Source organism: Lagenorhynchus albirostris, chromosome 13 (assembly GCF_949774975.1).
Source record: "Lagenorhynchus albirostris chromosome 13, mLagAlb1.1, whole genome shotgun sequence".
NCBI lineage: Eukaryota > Metazoa > Chordata > Mammalia > Artiodactyla > Delphinidae > Lagenorhynchus > Lagenorhynchus albirostris.
In genome coordinates, this window is record NC_083107.1 from 19,905,609 (window position 1) to 19,926,696 (window position 21,088).

Genomic DNA, 21,088 nt, shown 5'->3' on the forward strand with positions numbered 1-21,088 from the left:
AAGCACATTTTGATAAGTTCTACATACGTACAATTCTCAGATGAGATAGAAGTCTCATGACGTCTGCCATGTCCGCCAGGATGAGCAAGCGCGTTACAGCCGATAGCAGAGCCCGGGCAGCTCGCACCATGGTGCCACGCTTCACCGAGGAGCACGGATCATCAGCGAACTCTGAAGAGGCGATGCGCATCGTCTCACCTGGAAGACAGACACGGAGACACACGTGGGTAGACGGGAGGCTCAGAGGCTGGCAGTAGTAAAGATCTGTGGACGGGCCATCACAGCTCTCATTGCAAAACCACTATTACCAGGTGGTACCAGCTCCCTCAGTGCAGCAGAAACTTTCAAGGCAAACGCATAAGTGCACCCAGACAGGTGCTGTAGACAAAACCCAAGTGTAAAATTATGTGGTTAGCATCAATAAGGAATATATTTAATTCAATTTGTCTAAGAACTGAGATGAATTTGCCTGACCTTAATCATTCTCACTCTGCAAATCCCTTGGAACCAGTGGTATTCACTAGGCTAGTTGGTTTCTCACAGTTGAAGAATAAAGTTAACTGCTCCAGAGAGGAATGAAACTTAAGACCTTGGCCTCATGAACTCTGTACTCTTAATTGAGCTAATCAGACAATAACAGACTATAGAGTTACCCCAAGTCTGTTCTTTCAATTGTCTGCTAGGAAGCTATTCTCTAATATAGAGAACATTTGTGAGACAACTGAAGTGATTCAACAGATGTTTATTAAGCACATACTCATGTCAGATTCTCTTCCAGGCTCTGGAATTGCAAAGGTGACTGAGAACGCCCTGGCCCCAAGGAATTCACAATCTAATGAGGACACACGTTGTAAATACACACTTATAATAGTGATTACGTGCCATCATAGACATAGGATTAGGAATGAAGGCAAAGAAGAGGAGGAAGTGATTTACTTTATTTAGTGTGAGGCTGGAGGGAAGCTGTCAACGTTGACAGCCTTTGAAAAACTAAAATGTATTCACCAGGAAGACAAAGTAGGAAGGAAACCCGAGGCAGCAGGAACACCACGAGGCTCCAGAACTTGGAGCAGGGCGCTGAGTACGGGGACCTGCAATCACCTGGAACGCCACAGCGAGTCAGGGGTGTGGGGAAGAGAGGCACCAGGGCCTGGAACACTGTGCAAGAGACCTGAACTGTGTCCTCAGCAGGGAGGGACATGACGTAATAGATTTTTATTTTGGCCACGTTATATAAAATAAACTGGAAGGGACAAGACTGGTGCAGAGAAAATAGGAAAACACGGTTATAATCTGAGGGAGCAGTAATGAAGACGTGGACCAGGGAAATAGGAACGGGATACAGAGAGGAAGGGAGTATTAATGAGATCTGCATGAGAGAAACAACGGATGTGGGGACTGGTTAGGTATGGAAACCAGAGACGAGGTGGTGATGGTGAATACGGACCCAACACAACGGACAGGTACACATTTGCACCCCAGGAGAGGGAGACAAAGGGAGATCATTCACTACGTGAGATGGGCCCCATGGGGTGTATATCCACCCGGAGAACGCAGAACTAGGAACTAGAACTAGAAAAAGTATAATCAAGCTTCACAGAGCAGAAAACACACAGGGGTACAAATGCTGCAATGAACCAGAAGAGTAGAGTTAATATGACCAATTGATTAAATTAGGGTGACACAAGTCATTCAATATTTATTTATAAAATGATACTTCTCATCTATTCATCAAAACTGAGTTGATTTAAATAAAGTCAATTATATCACTGAAAGGCCATGCATCCTATAATTTATCCTAAGATATAAGGGAAAATAAAAAACTCTTCTCATCATTTTACAGGCAGATCAAAATATAATGTAATTCCCTCAGTGTTGTAGTTATTTAAACCCTCTCAGTGATCCTTTTTATACTTAAGAAAGGTGGGTGTGTAAGGAAATCTATTGTGCTGTTGGACTTTAAAAGAGGCTACCATCTATGACACAGCCAGCCAGCTTAGTCTTTATGCCTAGGCACAAACAATGGCTTAATATATAACAGCAGCATGGGAGAAGTTTAAATATTCACTATCATACTGGTGAGTTTTCAAGATGTATCGCTCTAGAGGCCTAAATATACTTTAAGGTAGAGGCTGGCAGTTAGGAGGTACATATTCAATCCCAGTGTTCTACCCTTGCCACAGGCTTGCATAAATCTCTTCTCTGCCCACCCCGTGTCACCCAGAAAAAGACAGTAGCAAATAGCTGAGTGGTGGGGAGAAGTGTACCTCATTCTCACTCTGTAGAGTGCAGCAAGAAAGAACATTATACACCAAGATGAATCTAATGAAATATCGAGAGGGTCACCCTAGGTAAAGAATGGACGCATTTGTACATGGTATTAATGGGTAAGTCAGATGCTGTTGGAAGGGATCCACTTATTCAAGGAAGGGGGAGATTTATTCTGCATGTGAACCGAGGGAGCTACACGGTTGGTCCCAAATTTTCAGGTTAAATGGTATGAGTCATAGCTCAGGTAAGAATGGACCTTTCAGGCAGGGCTCTTCTCAGAAAAAAGGGCCCTAAGAGGAGAGTCCAGTCACACCCCCTTCCAGCTTGTGGAGAAACCATGCCTAATCAAGCTGATTTTCAAGGTCAGATTTTCATATAGGAGGTCAGTATAATAGCACTTCAGCCAGGTGCTGACTATTTGGTCAGCAATACTGCTTCAAAGCCAGGGGATGGCACAGAGCAGGATGGAGCTGTCAGGTGGAGCTTGGGGACCACACCAGGCACTCCTGGAAGGCGCTCGGGAGATGTCCGTGAGAAAGAGAATGAGACCCAGAGAGAGAGAGAGACAGAGACAGAGAGAGATCCACATTAGCAAATGTGACTCTGCAAAAGGAAATGTCACACTAAATTCTGAGATTATCCTCCAATAAATAAAAGACGATTTAATCCAATTTAAAGTAAAACTAAAAACTCACTTTAAGCAGATACAAATGATTTCATGTTGTTAAAGTTTTTAAAGGAAAGGCACTCTGGAGTCGGCTATAACTTTAATGTGTTTTACATCCCTGTAGTTTTAGGATTACTAAAAGAAAAAGGAAATCTGTATTACAAAATGATAAGAGAGTTTATCAGAATAAAATTAGCTATTTTCCCCGGGAACTGCTTTTTCTATAAGACTAAAATATTTAGCTAAGAAATAGCATGCATGTGTAGGAGCTGGAAGACAGCAATAAAGAGAGGACACCAGAGCTGCCTGTTTCTTTTATATACACTCTTGTATTCAAGCTCATAAACTTGATTACAGACCTAAGCTCAGAGCAGGGTTTCTACGATAAAGCTTTTGATCCTCTCAAGCCACTACCACCTGCTGGAAAGAAGAAAAAAACAGCATCTCCAAGTAAGTGACTAAGGGGAAATAATACTAATTAATCTGTATACAGTGCTTCTGTATAAAGGTTTAGTTTGTAAGTATTGTCTAAAAGTTTTACATATACTAACCCATGAATTAACAGAGAATATACATCTTTAACAAAGACCAAGTGTCACACCTGACTTCTTCCAACCATTATTAAACTGTGAGATCAGCGATTATTCCACTTCTGTGTTTTAGTCCCCTCAACTATAAAATAGAGGTGGAAATAATAACAGCTACTTCGTAGGCTGTCATTAGAGTTAAAGATCAAAGATAACGCATTCAAAGCACCCAGCACAAGGCTTTGCCAGTAATGGGAGCTTACTCATTATTTACCATTAATACCGCAGCTACACTCTCACTGCAATCCTCTCCAATACGACAAGAATAGTTGGTGAACTCCCAGATAAAGGTTTGGAAGTGCACTTTGTGGCTGACTTCACTGCTTGTGTACACAATAATTAAGAAGCAAGAAAACATCTGCCTGATAAAAACGTATCGCTTTAAGGCAGAATATAACCCACTCCCCCACCAAAAAAAAAATGGTGTTAGTGCTTGGTTTTCTAATTGGTGCTTGTTTTGGTTCTTATGCTACCCTGGAGGAATTGGAACCTTTGCAAGGACTTGATAAATGTAGCAAGAGCCACATTCCATAAAATGGTGATTACTGTCTTCCTTAAATGCAGTAGAAGATCGCAGACTTGGAAACAGTAAACAGCGATGTGCTAAGCGTAAAAGAAAAATGGAGTGCAGAGGATCAATACTGAATCCGATGTCACTTAATATTTTTATAAAAATAAAGAGAAAATAAATTGATAAACATGGTAACTTTAAATTTCATTGTGCAATGGAAGTGTTTCTGAAATAACTGCACTGTGTCAAACATATAATTAAACAAAACCTATTGTAAGTTACTTTGTAAAGCAAGTAAGCACCCAATAAATTATCTTTGTTTATAAATCCAAAATTTCAATAACCCTGTATATGTAAGGCAAGTCTCTCTATAAAAAGCATGCTGTTGACTTTATACTCTTAAGTCAATAAATGTTTCTATTGATTAGTATCTTTATTCTTCTATAACCATGACTACAAATCAAAACCAACTGAAATGTCAGTAGACTGATATATAGTACTTGGTAGTTGAAATGTGATTTCAAAAAATCTTTTAATGTGATGAGGAAAGAAAAACAATGTCATAAGTGGCATCCTGACTGAACAGCAGAGATAATACGATCATCAAAAATGCTATCATCTATGGGGCTTCCCTGGTGGTGCAGTGGTTGGGAGTCCACCTGCCGATGCGGGGGACGCGGGTTCCTGCCCCGGTCCGGGAGGATCCCATGCGCCGCGGAGCAGCTGGGCCCGTGGGCCGTGGCCGCTGGGCCTGTGCGTCCGGAGCCTGTGCTCCGAAACGGGAGAGGCCACAGCAGTGAGAGGCCTGCATACCGCAAAAAAAATAAAATAAAATACTATCATCTAATTCTGAATGAAAAAGGCAGGCTCACCGTCTCAACATGCAAATAGAGAGGATGCTGGCTTCCTCTTGCTAATTAAGACACTGTGTTAAAAAAAAAAGAAAAAGGGCAGAATAGGAAGGTAGTGGTGAGGTGGGGAGTTAATGTCTAAATTCCAGAATTTAAGTATATGTCAGAGGACATCATGAAGCCTAAATCTTAGCAGATGCAGAACTCAGGTGTGACCTCTGCCTCCTTAGGAAACCATTCCAATTTGAGAGACCTCTAATTGTTAAAATTTTTTCTTCAATTATTTTGGTCTTCCATGTGTTCTTCTGAACCACACATAAAAATCTAGTCCCCTTTTCAAATCGATAAATCTTGAGAGAATATTTTTAGATGTCCTTCAGGGAGAAGGAAAATGCCCAAACAAACACACATCAGCCATTGCCTGAGAACTAATGCTGCATCATCCAGATTATGAAAATGACAACTCACATAGAGAAATGAACAAACAACTCCCCCTAGTTTCCCAAATGTTAAATACCTACTAACTAGTCATTCAAGTTGGGATGATTAGTTTGCTGGTACACAAACTTTTAAGCAAATTTATAGTGTAAACATAAAAGGTGTTGCCAATTAGCTTTGGAGGGAAAAAATCTGGTTTCTGGCATGTTGTGAAGACAAATGATAAGATAGATAACAATTGATATCAAGTCATTATGACCTATTTCAGGATCTAAATTACTACCTATGTTTGAAAGATATAGAATATGAGCTCATAGGTGGAGTCCAACTCCTTAATTTCAGAGGAGAAAAGCCAAGTATCAAGAACCTTATATGGCTCACTCAAGGTCACACAGCCAACTTAAGGGCAGAGTTCAGACCAGAAGCTGGGTCTCTTGACCCTGAGTTTAAATTTGCTGCAATTTCCTACTGTAGTATATTTCTCGGGAAACCTTCTGTTTTTGTATGGCTTCACAAATTCACAACTGACTGTCCCCAAGTTAGTCCACATAACTTAAGCCTTTTTATACCAGTTTGGATGTCTTGATACTATGCTTAGATGCAAATATATTTGTAAGTTCCTATGGAATCTCATTATTGTCATTAGTACAACTAAATAATACTTGCACCATTGATTTCAATCAGCTTAGATATAAATACAAAGAAAAGCAAGTAGGAAGTATAAAGAAAGCACATTATATAATTTGCATCTTAGAGGCTGCAGATGAATAAACTACACTTGAAATTGTTATACTGTAAAATAACAAGTCAACTTAACTTTTTCTAAAGTAGTCTTTGGCTAAACAAAGCACAGGAACAATTCTTATATTGAGAAACGTTGATTAAGGATAGAAAACTCTACCACACATTTCAAAATTAGAAACAAAAAAAAATGTTCCAAGTAATTGGTATCATGAACATGGTAAATGGTGCTATAAAATTACAGCTTAATTAAGCTATATTTTAAAATATCACATGGAGAAAACTGATTTTCTTCACTAGTTTGAGGGAGAAAAAAACAGAATGATCAGATTCTAGGATTTAAATGGCACAGTCTATGTTTTATTTTCTGAACTGCCATTGATTTCCAAGTCATCACAGAGAAATGGTAGTTTCTTAAATGTGATTATAGCCATGAGTCTTCTTTACTGAACTGACTGGAGGCATCCATGTCACCATCATTCTGGCTCCTATATTAAGAGAGATCACAGAAGGACCACATCTAAATCAACATCAGGATATCAATTGTAATAAAATACAGTTAACCAAAGTATTTTTGTTCGGTGGGAGGATCTGGCAATAGGTAAGGAACAAAATTGATTGAAGATAACTCAAAACCCTAAATTCAAAAAGACAAACTTCCAAAATGTGCTAATCAAAGCTTTCTGCAATTCTGTGATCAATAGCTTGTCACGAGGGTCATGATGGATCTCAGACAGTCTTCTCTCCTTCCAACTCAAAAGTATATTCTTAAAATAAGTGAAGTAAGGTTATAACAAACATCAACCTTGAGAGGAAAACATGTCCCAACAGGGTGACATGCAGTCTTACGGGTGAGGGAAATTTGGAGGGTTAGAGAGTAACGGTCCTGTCTACACTGCCTTGAGTTTGTAGGCTTGACTGTATGATCATATCTATAAATGGGTGTAAAGTATATAAGGAGTTATATATCATTTCATTCATCCTTTTATTCATTCAATAAGCATTTATTAAGCACCTGCTATGTGGTAGATAGTTGTTAAGTTCTGGATATTCAAGGTGAAGTCACGATTCCTGCCCTCTACTTACTAGCATCGTGATCTTTCTGAATGACCCACTAACAAGGATCATCTGAAGAACATCTGTAGAGAAACACCCACTGATCAGGCATTTGGAAATTCAAGAAAGAGGAAGCTGCATTTTGGGGAGCTGGGACTCATGAGTATGTAGAGGACGCTTAGTCAGCTGCAATAATAAGAGTGGCCAAAAAGTGTGTGTGTGTATGTGTATCTATATATCCTATATCTCTATATCTGCATTTGTATCTAGAGAGAGAGATTAAGTTTTTCCTTCTTTATCCCTGCAATGTATAGCTTTTAGCCATGATTCTGAGAGAAGGCAGAGACCAGCCACACACTCCTGACCTCTCTTCTCTTCCAATTCCCTGCTAGATTTCTAAAGAACAAAGAGTGTGGTTGAGAATGTCCCAGACAAATACACCCTTCATTATTAATTAGGTCCTCAGCCCCATATTGAGCAGGTCTGGGTCAATAGAGAGATTTCAGGGCCCCTCTAACTTCTTAACATCAAACCCTAAGTGAAAAGTGGGCCTGAGGGGTCTAGGACCCCTTTCCTGTGGACTAATTCAGTTTTCGACTAATATTTCCAAAGGAAACAGACGCCATCTGATCACACTAGTTTAATGAAATTAAAGAGAAGTATAGAAAGAGAGATGAAAGCATGAAGATTACAGAAAGTCAGTGAATTGTAACGTTTTCTCTCCTTCCGCTGGAAATGAGACCTACTACCACAGTCAAAATAATGTAGGGTATCCAGAATGTCAGGAAACATGACAAAATTACTTTTTTTAATTTGCTAGTTAAAATTTCAAATAATATTATCAATATTTTTCTTAAACCTCCAGAACGTTGTTTCTTATAAAGTACATAAAAACTTAAAGCAAGGATCCAATTGTTATACTGAAAAAAAAAAGTCAAATAAATGTGCTCTTTTCCCTGTATTCCCAGATTTTTTGGATACTGTTTTGATGCGGAGCCATTTTCACATTCACCTGCCAGTCCACGGTCCTTCTGCCTTTGCAGCCTGCTCTCAAGCAAAGGGAGCCCCATTCTGTGCTCCTTAGTGGTTATCTCCTTCAGAGTTAGTGGAAAATGAGTGATAAATGACTTGAAAATTACACTGTATGTACTTGCCAGTGACTGTAGGCCCCCAGTTCCTTGGCAAATAGAGTTCTCACTACAAATTAATAAACTCACATTGGGAATATAATTTAACCTCCTAGGTAGGTCTGCCTATAAGGAGAGAATATTCTGGTCATGGTGACATTAGTATTTCACTCTGTATGACAGCATAATAAGGATTAATACACTAACATGGACTTTTTTTTTAAAGATTTAATTTTATTTGTTTTGGGCTGCATTGGGTCTTCGTTGCTGAGCACGGACTTTCTCTAGTTGTGACGAGCTGCGGCTACTCTTCGTTGGAGTGCGCGGGCTTCTCATTGTGTAGCTTCTCTTGTTGCAGAGCATGGGCTCTAGGCGCGCAGGCTTCAGTAGTTTGTGGCACATGGGCTTAGTTGCTCCGCAGCATGTGGGATCTTCCCAGACCAGGGATCAAACCCCTGTCCCCTGCATTGGCAGGAAGATTGTTATCCACTGTGCCACCAGGGAAGTCCCATAACATGGATTTTTAAAGCAAATACACATGGTTGTTTAATTCTTACTTCACTCACATACTATAAAGATGGAACGACTGACAAGCAATTGCCCTGGGGCACCACTGGGAGGTGTCTGATTTGTGGTAAGTATGGGAACTGGTTTTGAACAACGAAGGGGAATTTCATTTTCAGTTCCTACTCTGAACAGCAAGTAGCTTTTCCTACCAAAAAAGCATTTGCAGAAAAACTTGGGGAAGAAAATGCAGATGTCAAAAAACCCATTGATGTGGAGAACTTATTTAAGAGACACAGAACGGAAGCATGACTGAGCAAACTTGGACTTAACAAGCAAAATTCTAAGCCACTGCCAGATGGTATTCAGGACCATGAAGTACGAAGCAGGCATCCTGGCACATTGGAGAGAGGACAATGGCAGCCGAGGCTGATTCAGTCCAAGCCCACACAGAGGTCACCATCTATTCACACTAACCCAACACTGTTACTTGGATGGAATAAAAAGCCTGTATGAATCCACTGTGCATCCTTTATAAGAGGCCCTGTATAAACAAAGGGTAAGCAACCATATTTAATAATCACAGCAGATTGTGGGTTCAGTGATTTTTAACAGATGCATTCGTTACCTTCACACAATTCCAAGCTAAAGAACTTTTTCAGGTATAACTGCATGAGCACGCACACACATAAACGCCCACCAAGTGTGCCCTATTTAAATACTCCAGTCAAGGCTTCGGCACAAAGAGCTGGCAAAGCCAGGAAATGCAACCATTTACAGAATTTAGCCTAAAGGCTCCTTCTGCTTCATGTGCTACGCATTATAATTACTTTTGAGAAGCCCCAAATCTAATATTTTCAATAATCAACAGGTGCAGCTAGAGATCATGTCCAAAAATGGAAGCATTGCTAAAATCTATTCTGCCCGATTGTGTGGATCTCTTCAATGTTAATTAATGTTGCCTCCTCACTTCTGCTTACCTTTAGCTCATCTCCCTCTTCTCCAGAAACTAAGAACACATGCCTAAATGATCTCAAGAACCCCTTCCATGTATACCATGATGCAAGAAGTAATAATAGCTATTTATAAAATACTATGTACCAGGCACAATGTTAAGCACTTTACATTTAAGATCTCACAATGAGGTGAACAACATTACCTTCACTTAAAGATTAAAAAATTATGGCTTAGCTTAGAAAGGTTTATTAATTTGTCCAAGGTCAGCTTAACACTAGGAATTGAATCTAAGGCTAATGGACTTAAAAGTCTGTGATCCGGGTTTTCTGGGTGGCGCAGTGGTTGAGAGTCCGCCTGCCGAGGCAGAGGACACAGGTTCGTGCCCCAGTCCGGGAAGATCCCACATGCCGCGGAGCGGCTAGTCCTGTGAGCCATGGCCGCTGAGCCTGCGCGTCCGGAGCCTGTGCTCCGCAACGGGAGAAGCCAAAACAGTGAGAGGCCTGCTTACCACACACACACACAAAAAGTCTGTGATCTTAGTAACCTTGAAGCTCTAAGTCAGTCTATTGATAAAAACAAACCTAAAACACAATCTGATGATGATGATGATAAATAATGAGATTAATAATTATAGCTAATCCTAACATAATGCTTATTTAGTGTCAGATACTATTCTAAGCACTGCATTTACTCATTTAATCTTCATTAACATCCTACAAGATAGGTACTCTTCCCATTTTATAGATGAGGAAACTGAATTATATAAAAATTAATTTGCCAGAGGCCAAAAAACTTCAGATAATGGAATAAGGCTTTTAACCTAGAAAGTCTACAGTGTTTAGGACTTAACCACTTCAAGGACAATGCCAATGGTTACATGTCAAGCAAAACAATAAAAACCAATAACAAAAATATGTTCTGGGTCTTCCCTGGTGGCGCAGTGGTTAAGAATCCACCAGCCAATGCAGGCGACACAGGTTTGATCCTTGGTCCGGGAAGATCCTACAGGCCATGGAGCAATGAAGCCCGTGCACCACAACTACTGAGCCCATACGCCACAACTACTGAAGCCTTCACAACCTAGAGCCTGCACGCTGCAACTACTGAGCCCACGTGCTGCAACTACTGAGCCCACGTGTTGCAACTACTGAAGCCCGCGCACGTAGAGCCCATGCTCCACCGCAATGAGAAGCCCGCGCACTGCAGTGAAGAGTAGGTCCTGCTCCCAGAACTAGAGAAAGCCCACGCGCAGCAACAAAAGAAAGCTGAAATGTAGCTGAAAGAAAGAAAGAAAGGGAAAAATGTATGTTCTTAACACCAATCACAATCAGTGATAAATTACTTTGTGGCAATATTTTTTAAACTGATCTTTTAAATAAAATCTAGGCACTAAAGTGATGTCCTCATGCACTCTAATTTTAAGGAACTAGGTCAATACTTAAACAAATAAAATCACAAGAGGATATATAAAATAGGAACTGCAATGGAAGAAGGTCCTTGTCTCTCTCTGTAAAATCAGACATCTGATATGCTTATCTTGATTCCTAGATGTCCAACTAACAATGCTATTGTGTTGTGATCAGACTCAACTTCCTTTTTTTTTTTTCTAGAGACAACTTTAGAACCTTCCTTAACTTGAAAATAGAACTGTCCAAGAGTAAGCAAAAACATCACAGTTTTCTTTTAGACTGTAGAGTGTAACACTAGGCATTGTGATGCCCAGTCAATGTTTCTGCATTAAGGTTAGAGACATATTTAAAGTGCTGCTGATTGTGATGCAAAAATCACATATGTTCTCTTTTTCAAATGCAACCCACCTTACAGTAGAATGAGAAACCCATAATCATCTATGGAAATTAGTCTGCTTTCCACCTATTATGCATATGTATGCCAAATAATTCTAGACTAAAAGAAGGAACAAAAAAGAACTAATTCTTCATCACGTGACAGATTTTGCTCATCATTTTGAATTCCCACCACCTTGAAAAGTAAAGATTTAATATTTCCCACTATTAATTAGATATCACTTACTAGCTCTTTTCAGTTAGAATTTGGGGCTCCTCTAAATCTTAGGCTTATTAACCTTCACATATGGAAACTACGAATAAAGTAAAAATGTTAATAGTATTAATATTCTTCTAGCAAAATATTAAGTAACAAAATTATCAGGAGGATAAGTTCTTAAAATAATTGTGCTTTGTCTCTGAGAATATACCAGTGAAGAACCTGGGCTCAGACTTCTTGATCTTAAGTCCTGGTTCTCACATTTTTTTTCCTTGTGTGACCTTAGGAAAATTACTTAAACTTTTTAAGACTCAACAGTAAAATGAATAAAATATCACCCCATGTCACAGATTTATGTAAAACTTAAATGAGAGGAGGTAAGAGACTGAATACGAAGAAATATATCTCCAAGACACCTGGAAATGCATGTGAAATATAACAAACGTCTTTATAAATGGCAGGGCAATCTCTGAGCTAAAAAAAAAAAAAGAAACAGAAGTTAGCAACCTTGAAATAAAAATGGTAAATTGATTCTGAAGCATTGACAATCTTAGAGTTATTAATAGTTATTTAGAAGCTAGACTTTTAATTGCTACAGATGGGACAGGAGAATGTCTTGTCCCTCACGAGGAAGAGCTCTGTAATGTTTTCTACCCAAAATAAAATTGAGAAACTTAAAGTGCTATATCAGTGAAAATATTAACTAGAAAATAAATGTGTCCTCTGGCAAAGAGGAGTGATAAAGAAACATGTCTGTCCCTATCCAGAAAAAAAATCATACAGTTTCATTTATATTTGGCAATGATAGTTTATAATCAGAGTACTAACCTCATGTGTTTGTAAGAAACTCAGTTATAGTATCTGCATGACTAGAAGCAGAGAAGTTATTTTAAAATTTAGTTTCAGGTTGGTGGTATTTGGGGTTCTTGTCAGACACAAAATCAAATGCTTTCTGGAAGGATGCATAGGAATCTTTCAAATAAGGCTTCAAAAAAATGAGTATACAGTTCAAAATTATAGAACACTGTAGTTGTGCTGAGTGGCAGGATTAATGATCTTAAAGAACTTAATAATTAAGCTAAAAAAATAATGATTAAAGAACTTCAGATAATAGAAGTATAAGGAATAAAATATATAACATTTAAAAATATTTATAGTAGTAGAACAAGAATTTGAAAGCATGAATTAAGGACCATGATACTTTGAACCAAATAGATTGTGTGTGTGTGTGTGTGTGTGTGTGTGTGTGTGTGTGTGTGTGTGTGTGTGTTTGGCTGTACCGTATGGCTTGTGGGATCCTAGTTCCCCAACCAGGGATCAAACCCAGGCCCCCAAGTGGAAGTGCAGAGTCCTAACCACTGGACTGCCAAGGAATCCTCCAAATAGATTTTTAATAACAGATATTAAATCTGAGAAGAAAGAATAAATTAAAAATTAGATACAACCAAAAAGAAAATCTGTGAAGTAGAAGACAACTAAAAAAACTTAACCAAAAAAGGGCACAAATAGTTAAAGAAATGAAGGACAAGAAAAAGAAATATGTAAAGAATATAGAGAAATTTTCTAATATACGGCTACTCGGGATTGCAAAGAAGGGGATAAATAGAATGGAAAAGGGCCAGTATTTGTGAGACAATGGATGAGAATTTTCCAGAGTTGAATAAATACATTAATACTCTGATTCAGGAAGCCCAACATACACCAACCAAGATAAACGAAAAGAAGTCCACACTTGGTAACTTCATAGAAAAACTGAAGAAAACAAATGTCAAAGAGAAGATTTTAGTTTAGCTACAAAGAAAAAACAGACTAGCTACAACATAATGATAAATTATACAGACAGCATCCTTCTCAATGGCAAAATGGAAGCCAAAAGACAGTGGCATAATATCTCCAACATGCTGAGAAAACCTAATAGGCAAACCAGAATTTTACGCCTAGCTAAAATATTATTTAAAATGAGAGCAAAACAAAGACGGTTCCAGAAAAATATGAGACAGGTTACGGTCAAGCACCTCCACTACTGAAGAAACCATCAAATGTACATATCATGAAGAACTGGGATTCACAATAGAATCAATTTAAAAGATTAATAAAATAATATGCATAAATAACTTAAAATAAGCCGTTTTGTAACTAGCCCATAAGAAAAATTTTTAAATGGTATCCAATAGTAATACTAACCAGTGGTAGTTTTAATAGTATATTTTCTAACAAAGATGTCTAATAGTGTTTTTATAGCCTCTAGTCCTTAACTTTCATCTTTTAGTATAATATCAGTGATAACCCATCCTATCAACATATAATACATTTGATTTAAATACCTCACTTTGTGTCTTCATCTAAATGTAATTCATGGCAAAGTACTACTAATTTGATCAGTATTTTAAATAATTACATAGTCCTCTCCATTGCCAGAGCCACTACCCTAACCAAACTCTCAGCACACCACCTAAGATCTTACAAGAGTGCCCAGTTAGTCCCCCAGTTTCTAGACACATCCTCTTCTTTTTTATTCATTCCATGCTCATCAGCAAAAGCTGTCAAGTTAGTCAAATCATGAGAATCAAGACCTATAGTGATAGCTAATCAGAGTATGTTATTGTATTACATTAAATCATGAACTCTAATATATAGTTTTAAAGAATTCTACCAATTATCCCTCCTTTACTTCTTATTCAGACATAGTCTCTTAGTGCTTTAGCTTATACTACACTCTGACATGGAAAATCTTCTCGCTTTTACTAAAAGCACAACACTCTCTTTTCTGCCTCTAAACTCCTGTTCTGTTTTCTCTACCCATCACACCCCTATATTCTTTCTTCCATGGTCAGTATACACTTCGCTGACCTAAACTGATTTTTCATTTCCTGTAGTTGTAGAAAGTTGGCCTACATAATTCTAGCTATTCCAATTAATACTCAATCTTTTAAATCCTCAATTGAATATCAAACAGTATAATTTCAATATGAAATGTATTTTCTAATTCTTCTTTTCTAATCTCTTAAAACTAGAAACCAGTTAACAAGTACAGGAAAGCTCTATTAAACGGAATCTCATTTTTTCTCCATTCTGGATAGCAGAGAAAGGACCAATCAAAATAGAGGACTTGGTCCACTATTATCATAATAAATATTCACAATCAGCCCTAATCGCAAACATCTTAGAATAACAGCTTGCGTAACACTATTCTTTTTTTGTTTGAACATGGCAATTTTCAAAAAGTACAATCAACTACCTATGGAAATTACAAAGGTCTAAACAATAAAAGCATAGAACTCTTGCAAGAGCTGAGTTATTTCCCCATAGACTAAAACTATTTATAAACTGTATTTCCAAAACTTGATTTTTTTTTAACACCTCTTCCCACTTTCTAACGATATATTATGAAGGGAGAGTGTGTTTTGCAGACTGGGGAGTAAGAAGATAATGAATGAGTTACGAGAGGAGAAAGAAAGATTTTCCCTGACATCCACCCATATACACCCCCAAAAATCACAGAATGCAACTCCATCCTACATTCCTACACCATCCTGCTCACTTAAGAGTCTATTAGTAAATTATGTTATAGGTTAAATTGTGACCCCCCACCCCAGCCCAAAAGATAAGTCAAAGTTCTAACCTCCAGGACCTTGTTTTGACCTTATTGGGAAAGAGAGAGACTCTTCTCAGATATAATCAAGTCAGGATGATGTCATACTGAATTAGAGTGTGCCCTAACCCAACATGACTGATGTCCTTATAAGAAGAGGTGACATATAGACACACAAGAGGAGAAGACCACATGAGGATGAAGGCCGAGATTGAAGTACTAAAGCTTCAAGTCAAGGAACACCAAACATTGCCAACAAACCACCAGAAGCCAGGAAGGGACAAGGAAGGACTCTCGTCTTCAGGTTTCAGAGGGACCGTGGCCCTGCCAAACCTTGATTTTGGACAGAACTATAGGAGAATAAATTTCTACTGTCCGAAGTCACCCAGTTTGTGGGACCTCATTACCACATCCCTAGGAAACTTATACAAAAGAAGACACGTGTACCCACTTTGTGAGATATATTGCATTTTAATTTTTTTTATTTTTTATAAATTTATTTTTTTTTAGGCTGTGTTGGGTCTTAGATACCGCGTGGGCTTTCTCTAGTTGTAGCGAGCAGGGACTACTCTTCATTGTGGTGCATGGGCTTCTCATTGCGGTGGCTTCTCTTGTTGCGGAGCACAGGCTCTAGGCACGTGGGCTTCAGTAGTTGTGGTTCGTAGGCTCTAGAGTGCAGGCTCAGTAGTTGTGGCGCATGGGCTTAGTTGCTCCACGGCATGTGGGATCTTCCCAGACCAGGGCTCAAACCCGTGTCCCCTGCATTGGCAGGAGGATTCTTAACCACTGCGCCATCAGGAAGCCCTAAATATATATTTTTAAATGTATTCTACATCTCAACTTTGGTTGTTAGATTACTGAAAAATTATTCAACCACCAAGATTTCCCACAAGAGTTTGAACTGAAGTCATTAAAATTCACACTCACAGTAAAATTTTAGTCATCCAGGGACCAGCCTTCCAGAATCCCAAACTCCTCTAATGACTGCTGACCCAAAAGTAGGCAGGGTTACAATGTTAGCAATATAAGGTGCAAAAAAGAAGCCTTCCACGAGTGCCAAGGAAGACAGACCTATTGCCAAGAGGATCTGACGCTCCAAAGATTGAACCCAGTGTTGAATGGCTGTCATGCTCTGATTGATAGGAATTGTATGTGAAAAATCATCCCTTCCATGCAAGGCTGGGAACTGAACCAGAAGTAGCAGGAAGCAAAAGAAACAAGAAACAGGAAAACTGGAGATCCTTAATGGCAGCATTTAGAAGTGATGCCGGGGCAGTGAGCAGTAGATACTGCACTGTACCAGTCAATGATGAGAGAGTCAGAGAGGAGAGGCAGTTCTGCAGCATAGAAAGTATCAAGATTCCTTATTAGCGGTCTCACCTCTCACAGCCTCATTCTCCCTGGGACACACAGAAAACAAAGGTCTGCTCTGCAGCATATGTAGGCTAATACACAGGGAGATATTGCCCTAAAGCTAGTAAAATCTCAGTTGCTCATTGAGCAAACCACCCTAAGGGGATATCAAACTTCCAGCAGCTCACTGTACTTGGTAACTCTGATAGTCACCCTAAAGACTTAATAATGACTGAAATGTTTGGTAATTTTCCTGCCTACATTAGCTGATTGATTCTATCTACAAATTTCATTGCTATTGCAAATATGAAATTGTATTAGAAAGCTGATTTAATGAAAATAAAACATCCATCATGGATTCGGTATGTAAGACTTTTAAACAAATAACTTAAAGACAGAAATTTTAATGTGATTTTGCCTAGAATTCCAGTAAATGTCAAACACTAAAAAGTTCTTTATAAGTAGAGTATGGTCTAGTGTAATGTTTGTAACTTATCTTGAATATTCCAATAATAACATCACTGATATTTGTTGAATGATATTCTCACTGAGCATCCATTATATGTCACGTATTATGCTGGGTGATAATGATAGTGTCAATATTACTGAAGTATGTCTACTTCCAAATACCCTAAGGTCTGATGACTACATCATTGAAGTCATCCTTGAGTCCACTGGTAAAACTGAAAAGACAAAAATATTAAAAATGTTAAGTCGATTGCAGATGTTGTAAATGTGACCAAGTGATTTTCTAAAGATACGAAATATTCCTAACGAAGGAGGGTTTCTTCAGTATTTGAATCATTGTCCAGGAAAAACACGTGATTGCATTCTACTTGCAAGCTACCTATATGGAAGAAAATTTATCAGTCATTGTCCCAGGAAAACAAATTCTAAAGCAACCACCAGAACTATTAGATTAGGTTTTTAGACATGCAACCAAAATCCAAGCACAACAGGATAGCTCGTATTTATGATGATATCCCTGAGGCATTAAGAAAATGTTTAAATAGATATTTAACAGTATAGATAACAATTAAAAACTCTGTAATCATAACAGCCATTTAAAAATAAAACAAAACAGGGCTTCCCTGGTGGCACAGTGGTTGAGAGTCCGCCTGCTGATGCAGGGGACACGGGTTCGTGCCTCGGTCCGGGAGGATCCCACATGCTGCAGAGCGGCTGGGTGCGTGAGCCATGGCCGCTGAGCCTGCGCGTCTGGAGCCTGTGCTCCGCAACGGGAGAGGCCACAACAGTGAGAGGCCCGCATACCGCAAAAAAAATAAATAAATAAATAAAACAAAACAAATAAAAACTGTAAATCCCTAGGAATAAAACTAAGAAAAACGTTAAATACCTTTAAGGAGGAAATTATAAAACCATTGAAATATATGAAATAAAATATGATGAAATATAGAGATATGCCCTAATGATAATTAAGACTCAGTATTTAAAGATGGAAATTCTTTCCAGATTGATGTATAAATTCTATGCAACTTTAATCAAGATTCCAACAGAGTTCCCTTGTAGAGAAATTAATAAGATGATACTGAAGTTCAGATTGAGGAACAAAGGGCCAGTAAAGAATAGCCAAGATAATTCTGAAGAACTACAAAAAGGAGATGAGGTTTTGCCCTGCCAGATATCAGTATTTATTAATAAGCCATGGTAATTAAGTTAAAGTGGTATGCATGCAAAAACTGACCAACGGAATAATGGAATGAAGTAGCTTGCAACAGCCTAACTTATACATGTAAACATGACCTATGACAAATGGGAGATGGATGGGCTGTTTAATAAATGGTGCTAATTACTGGCTATGAATAGGGAAAATAATAAATAAGATCTTCACAAAATAAAAATCAAAGATAAAGACTAGTGTAAAAGTCAAACTTTTAAACATTTAGGAGTACATATTTATGGTATTGGGATAGAAAAGAATTTCTTAAGGACACACAAAACACCCAACACAGAAAAGATCAATAAAATTATGTTTAAAAAAAACTGTATGTAAAAAATAAGGCATGAACAAAATGAAAATATTAGTCACAGACCAGGAGTGTATATTTACAAACAATACATAAAATACAAAGCTATTTTTTTTTAAATTGAAGTATGGTTGATTTACAATGTTGTGTTCATTTCAGGTGTACAGCAAAATGATCCAGTTATACATACTTCTTTCAGATTATTTTCCCTTACAGGTTATTACAAAATATTGAGTATATTTCCCTGTGCTAAACAGTAGGTCCTTGTTGGTTATGTATTTTCTGTATAGTATTGTGTATATGTTAATCCCAAACTCCTAATTTATTCCTCGCCCACCCCTTTCCCCTTTGGTAACCATAGTGCATTTTCTATGTCTTGTATAAAAAGTTTTGTTTATAAAGTTTCTGTTTTATATATAAAGTTGATCTGTATCTTTTTTTTAGATTCCACATATAAGCATTATCACATGGTATTTGTTTGAGTATCCAAAATATAAGTATAGTTAATTTAGAGGAAGAAGAACAAACGACCTAATGGAAAAGTAAGCAAAGGAAACAAACGACCAGCAGGCCCAAATGGCTGATAAATAGATGAAAAGCCCAGCAACTGAAGATATGGAAATTGAAATAACAGACACAGTTTTGCACCTAAAAGACTGGGAAAAAATACCAAACACTGTGATAAAATTTAGTGAGGATGTTGGAAACAGGAAATCTCACATACTGCCAGGAGCAATATAAACTGTTACAGTTACTTTAGAGAATATTTTCAAAATATCTAGTGAAGGTGAATGGTAGATACCATAGGACTCTGAAATTCAACTTTCAGTCAGCATAAGAGAAAAAAGACAGACCTAAGAACAAATCACTGTCAGTTATTGTCCCAGGAAAACAAGTTTCAGGACAACGGTTAGACCTTATACATATTTATGGGCTGCCTTATTTAACAATTCTACTTATAGTTATATTCCCACAAGACACTCTTGTACTTGTTCACAAGAAGAGGCTCAGAAAGATTTGTTTACTGCAGCTCTGTGTGTTACAAGCAGACACTGGAAATGCTCCAAATGCCCAACAGTAAGAAAATAGTTAATCTCTGCATCCAGTAGAATAATACAAGAAATCAACTAGGTTCATTTAGTTAAGTTAGACAAATGCAATGATAAATGATATTTTCAATATAGTACTACTAATGTAAATATTAAGGAAATTACAAATAATTGTATATATTATTTATAAATGAATATATGTATTGCAAGAGGAATTCATTAAAAAGATTTCAAAAAGGAAATCAAAGAAAAGATTCTTCATGGCAAGACTGCTCTGTGGGAGATATTAAGACAGAGAAAAGGATCTCTCCCAAAAATATCTGTTTGTATTACTTTATTGGCTCATACTTGACATTTAAAGGATGATACAGGGCACCCCAATTTGAATACACTGGTTTTTCAGGGTGACGTGATAAAGAGCAAGAAATCGAGACTGAACTAAATGGAAGGATGTTTCCCACCAGCCTTTGGGATGGTTACAAATCCACTGTTTTGGTTGAAGGATGTATTGTCTGGAAGAGGTAACTATTACTGGCATGAGTTCTTAACTGACAATTTTCGCTAAAATTCACTCTCTCTGAAGAGAGAGAAGGGTGGTGAGAGCATTGCTTTTAATCGGGCAAGGAGTCTGAAAAAGGTAGGCATTTCAGTGTAGTTAAAAAAAGAAAAAAGGCCCTGAGCGCCTAGGCTAGTTCCCAGAGGAATCAGAGGCCAGGAGTAAAGCTGAGGGCAATGACGCTGGAAGACATTTTCTGCTTCGCAATTTTGCCCAGGGCCAGCCCACCTTTCTAATGTAACTCCATTTTCAGCACAGCGTAAACCCCCTTGAGAGCCATGGAATTGGGTTCTGCATATTAAGCTTTTGAGTAAATTCTCCAAATCTAACGCCAGAAGAGAGTCCAGGTAATCACATACCTTAAATCCTTTCTTTCTGTTCGGTGAGCTTTCCAATTTATACATAGATTAATGTGTTTACAAATTTACCTTTCCTAAGGGTTTAATGTTGGCTCATATTTAAATCGGTTTCATTTCCTAAGAACAAAACTAGTAAAAAGGGATCACTGCAATCAGCAGTGATAGAAGACAGAATAATATTTTTAAATTTCCAAGAATAGTGAAAACAATGGTTGATGGAGGAATGGCTGGATACATTGTTGATACTGTCACATCTGGTGCTAGCATTGCTGAATAACCACCTCAAGGCCTTGTGCAGACACCTAAGAAGGCTTCAACAGATGCTTATCCTGATTAATATCCAGGGATTCAGTAACACAAGTACTGTGACTGAATGTCAAAATGAAATCGCGGACCGGCCTACTTCTGTCTGGATGCCTATGAAGACAAAGGACGGAGGCCCTGTCTGGTCTCTTCCAGCAAAACAAAACATGACTA

General features: G+C 38.1%; 1 protein-coding gene across 1 annotated transcript in view; it reads right to left on the reverse strand.

The window, feature by feature from the left end:
• The window catches only part of CTNNA2 (catenin alpha 2), a 1,202,879-nt gene that overhangs the window by 826,827 nt on the left and 354,964 nt on the right, over positions 1 to 21,088 (reverse strand). Inside the window, exon 4 of the mRNA XM_060168603.1 lies at positions 32 to 198. Within this exon, the coding sequence (XP_060024586.1) occupies positions 32 to 198 (167 nt within the window). The remainder of the gene's footprint in view (positions 1 to 31; positions 199 to 21,088) is intronic.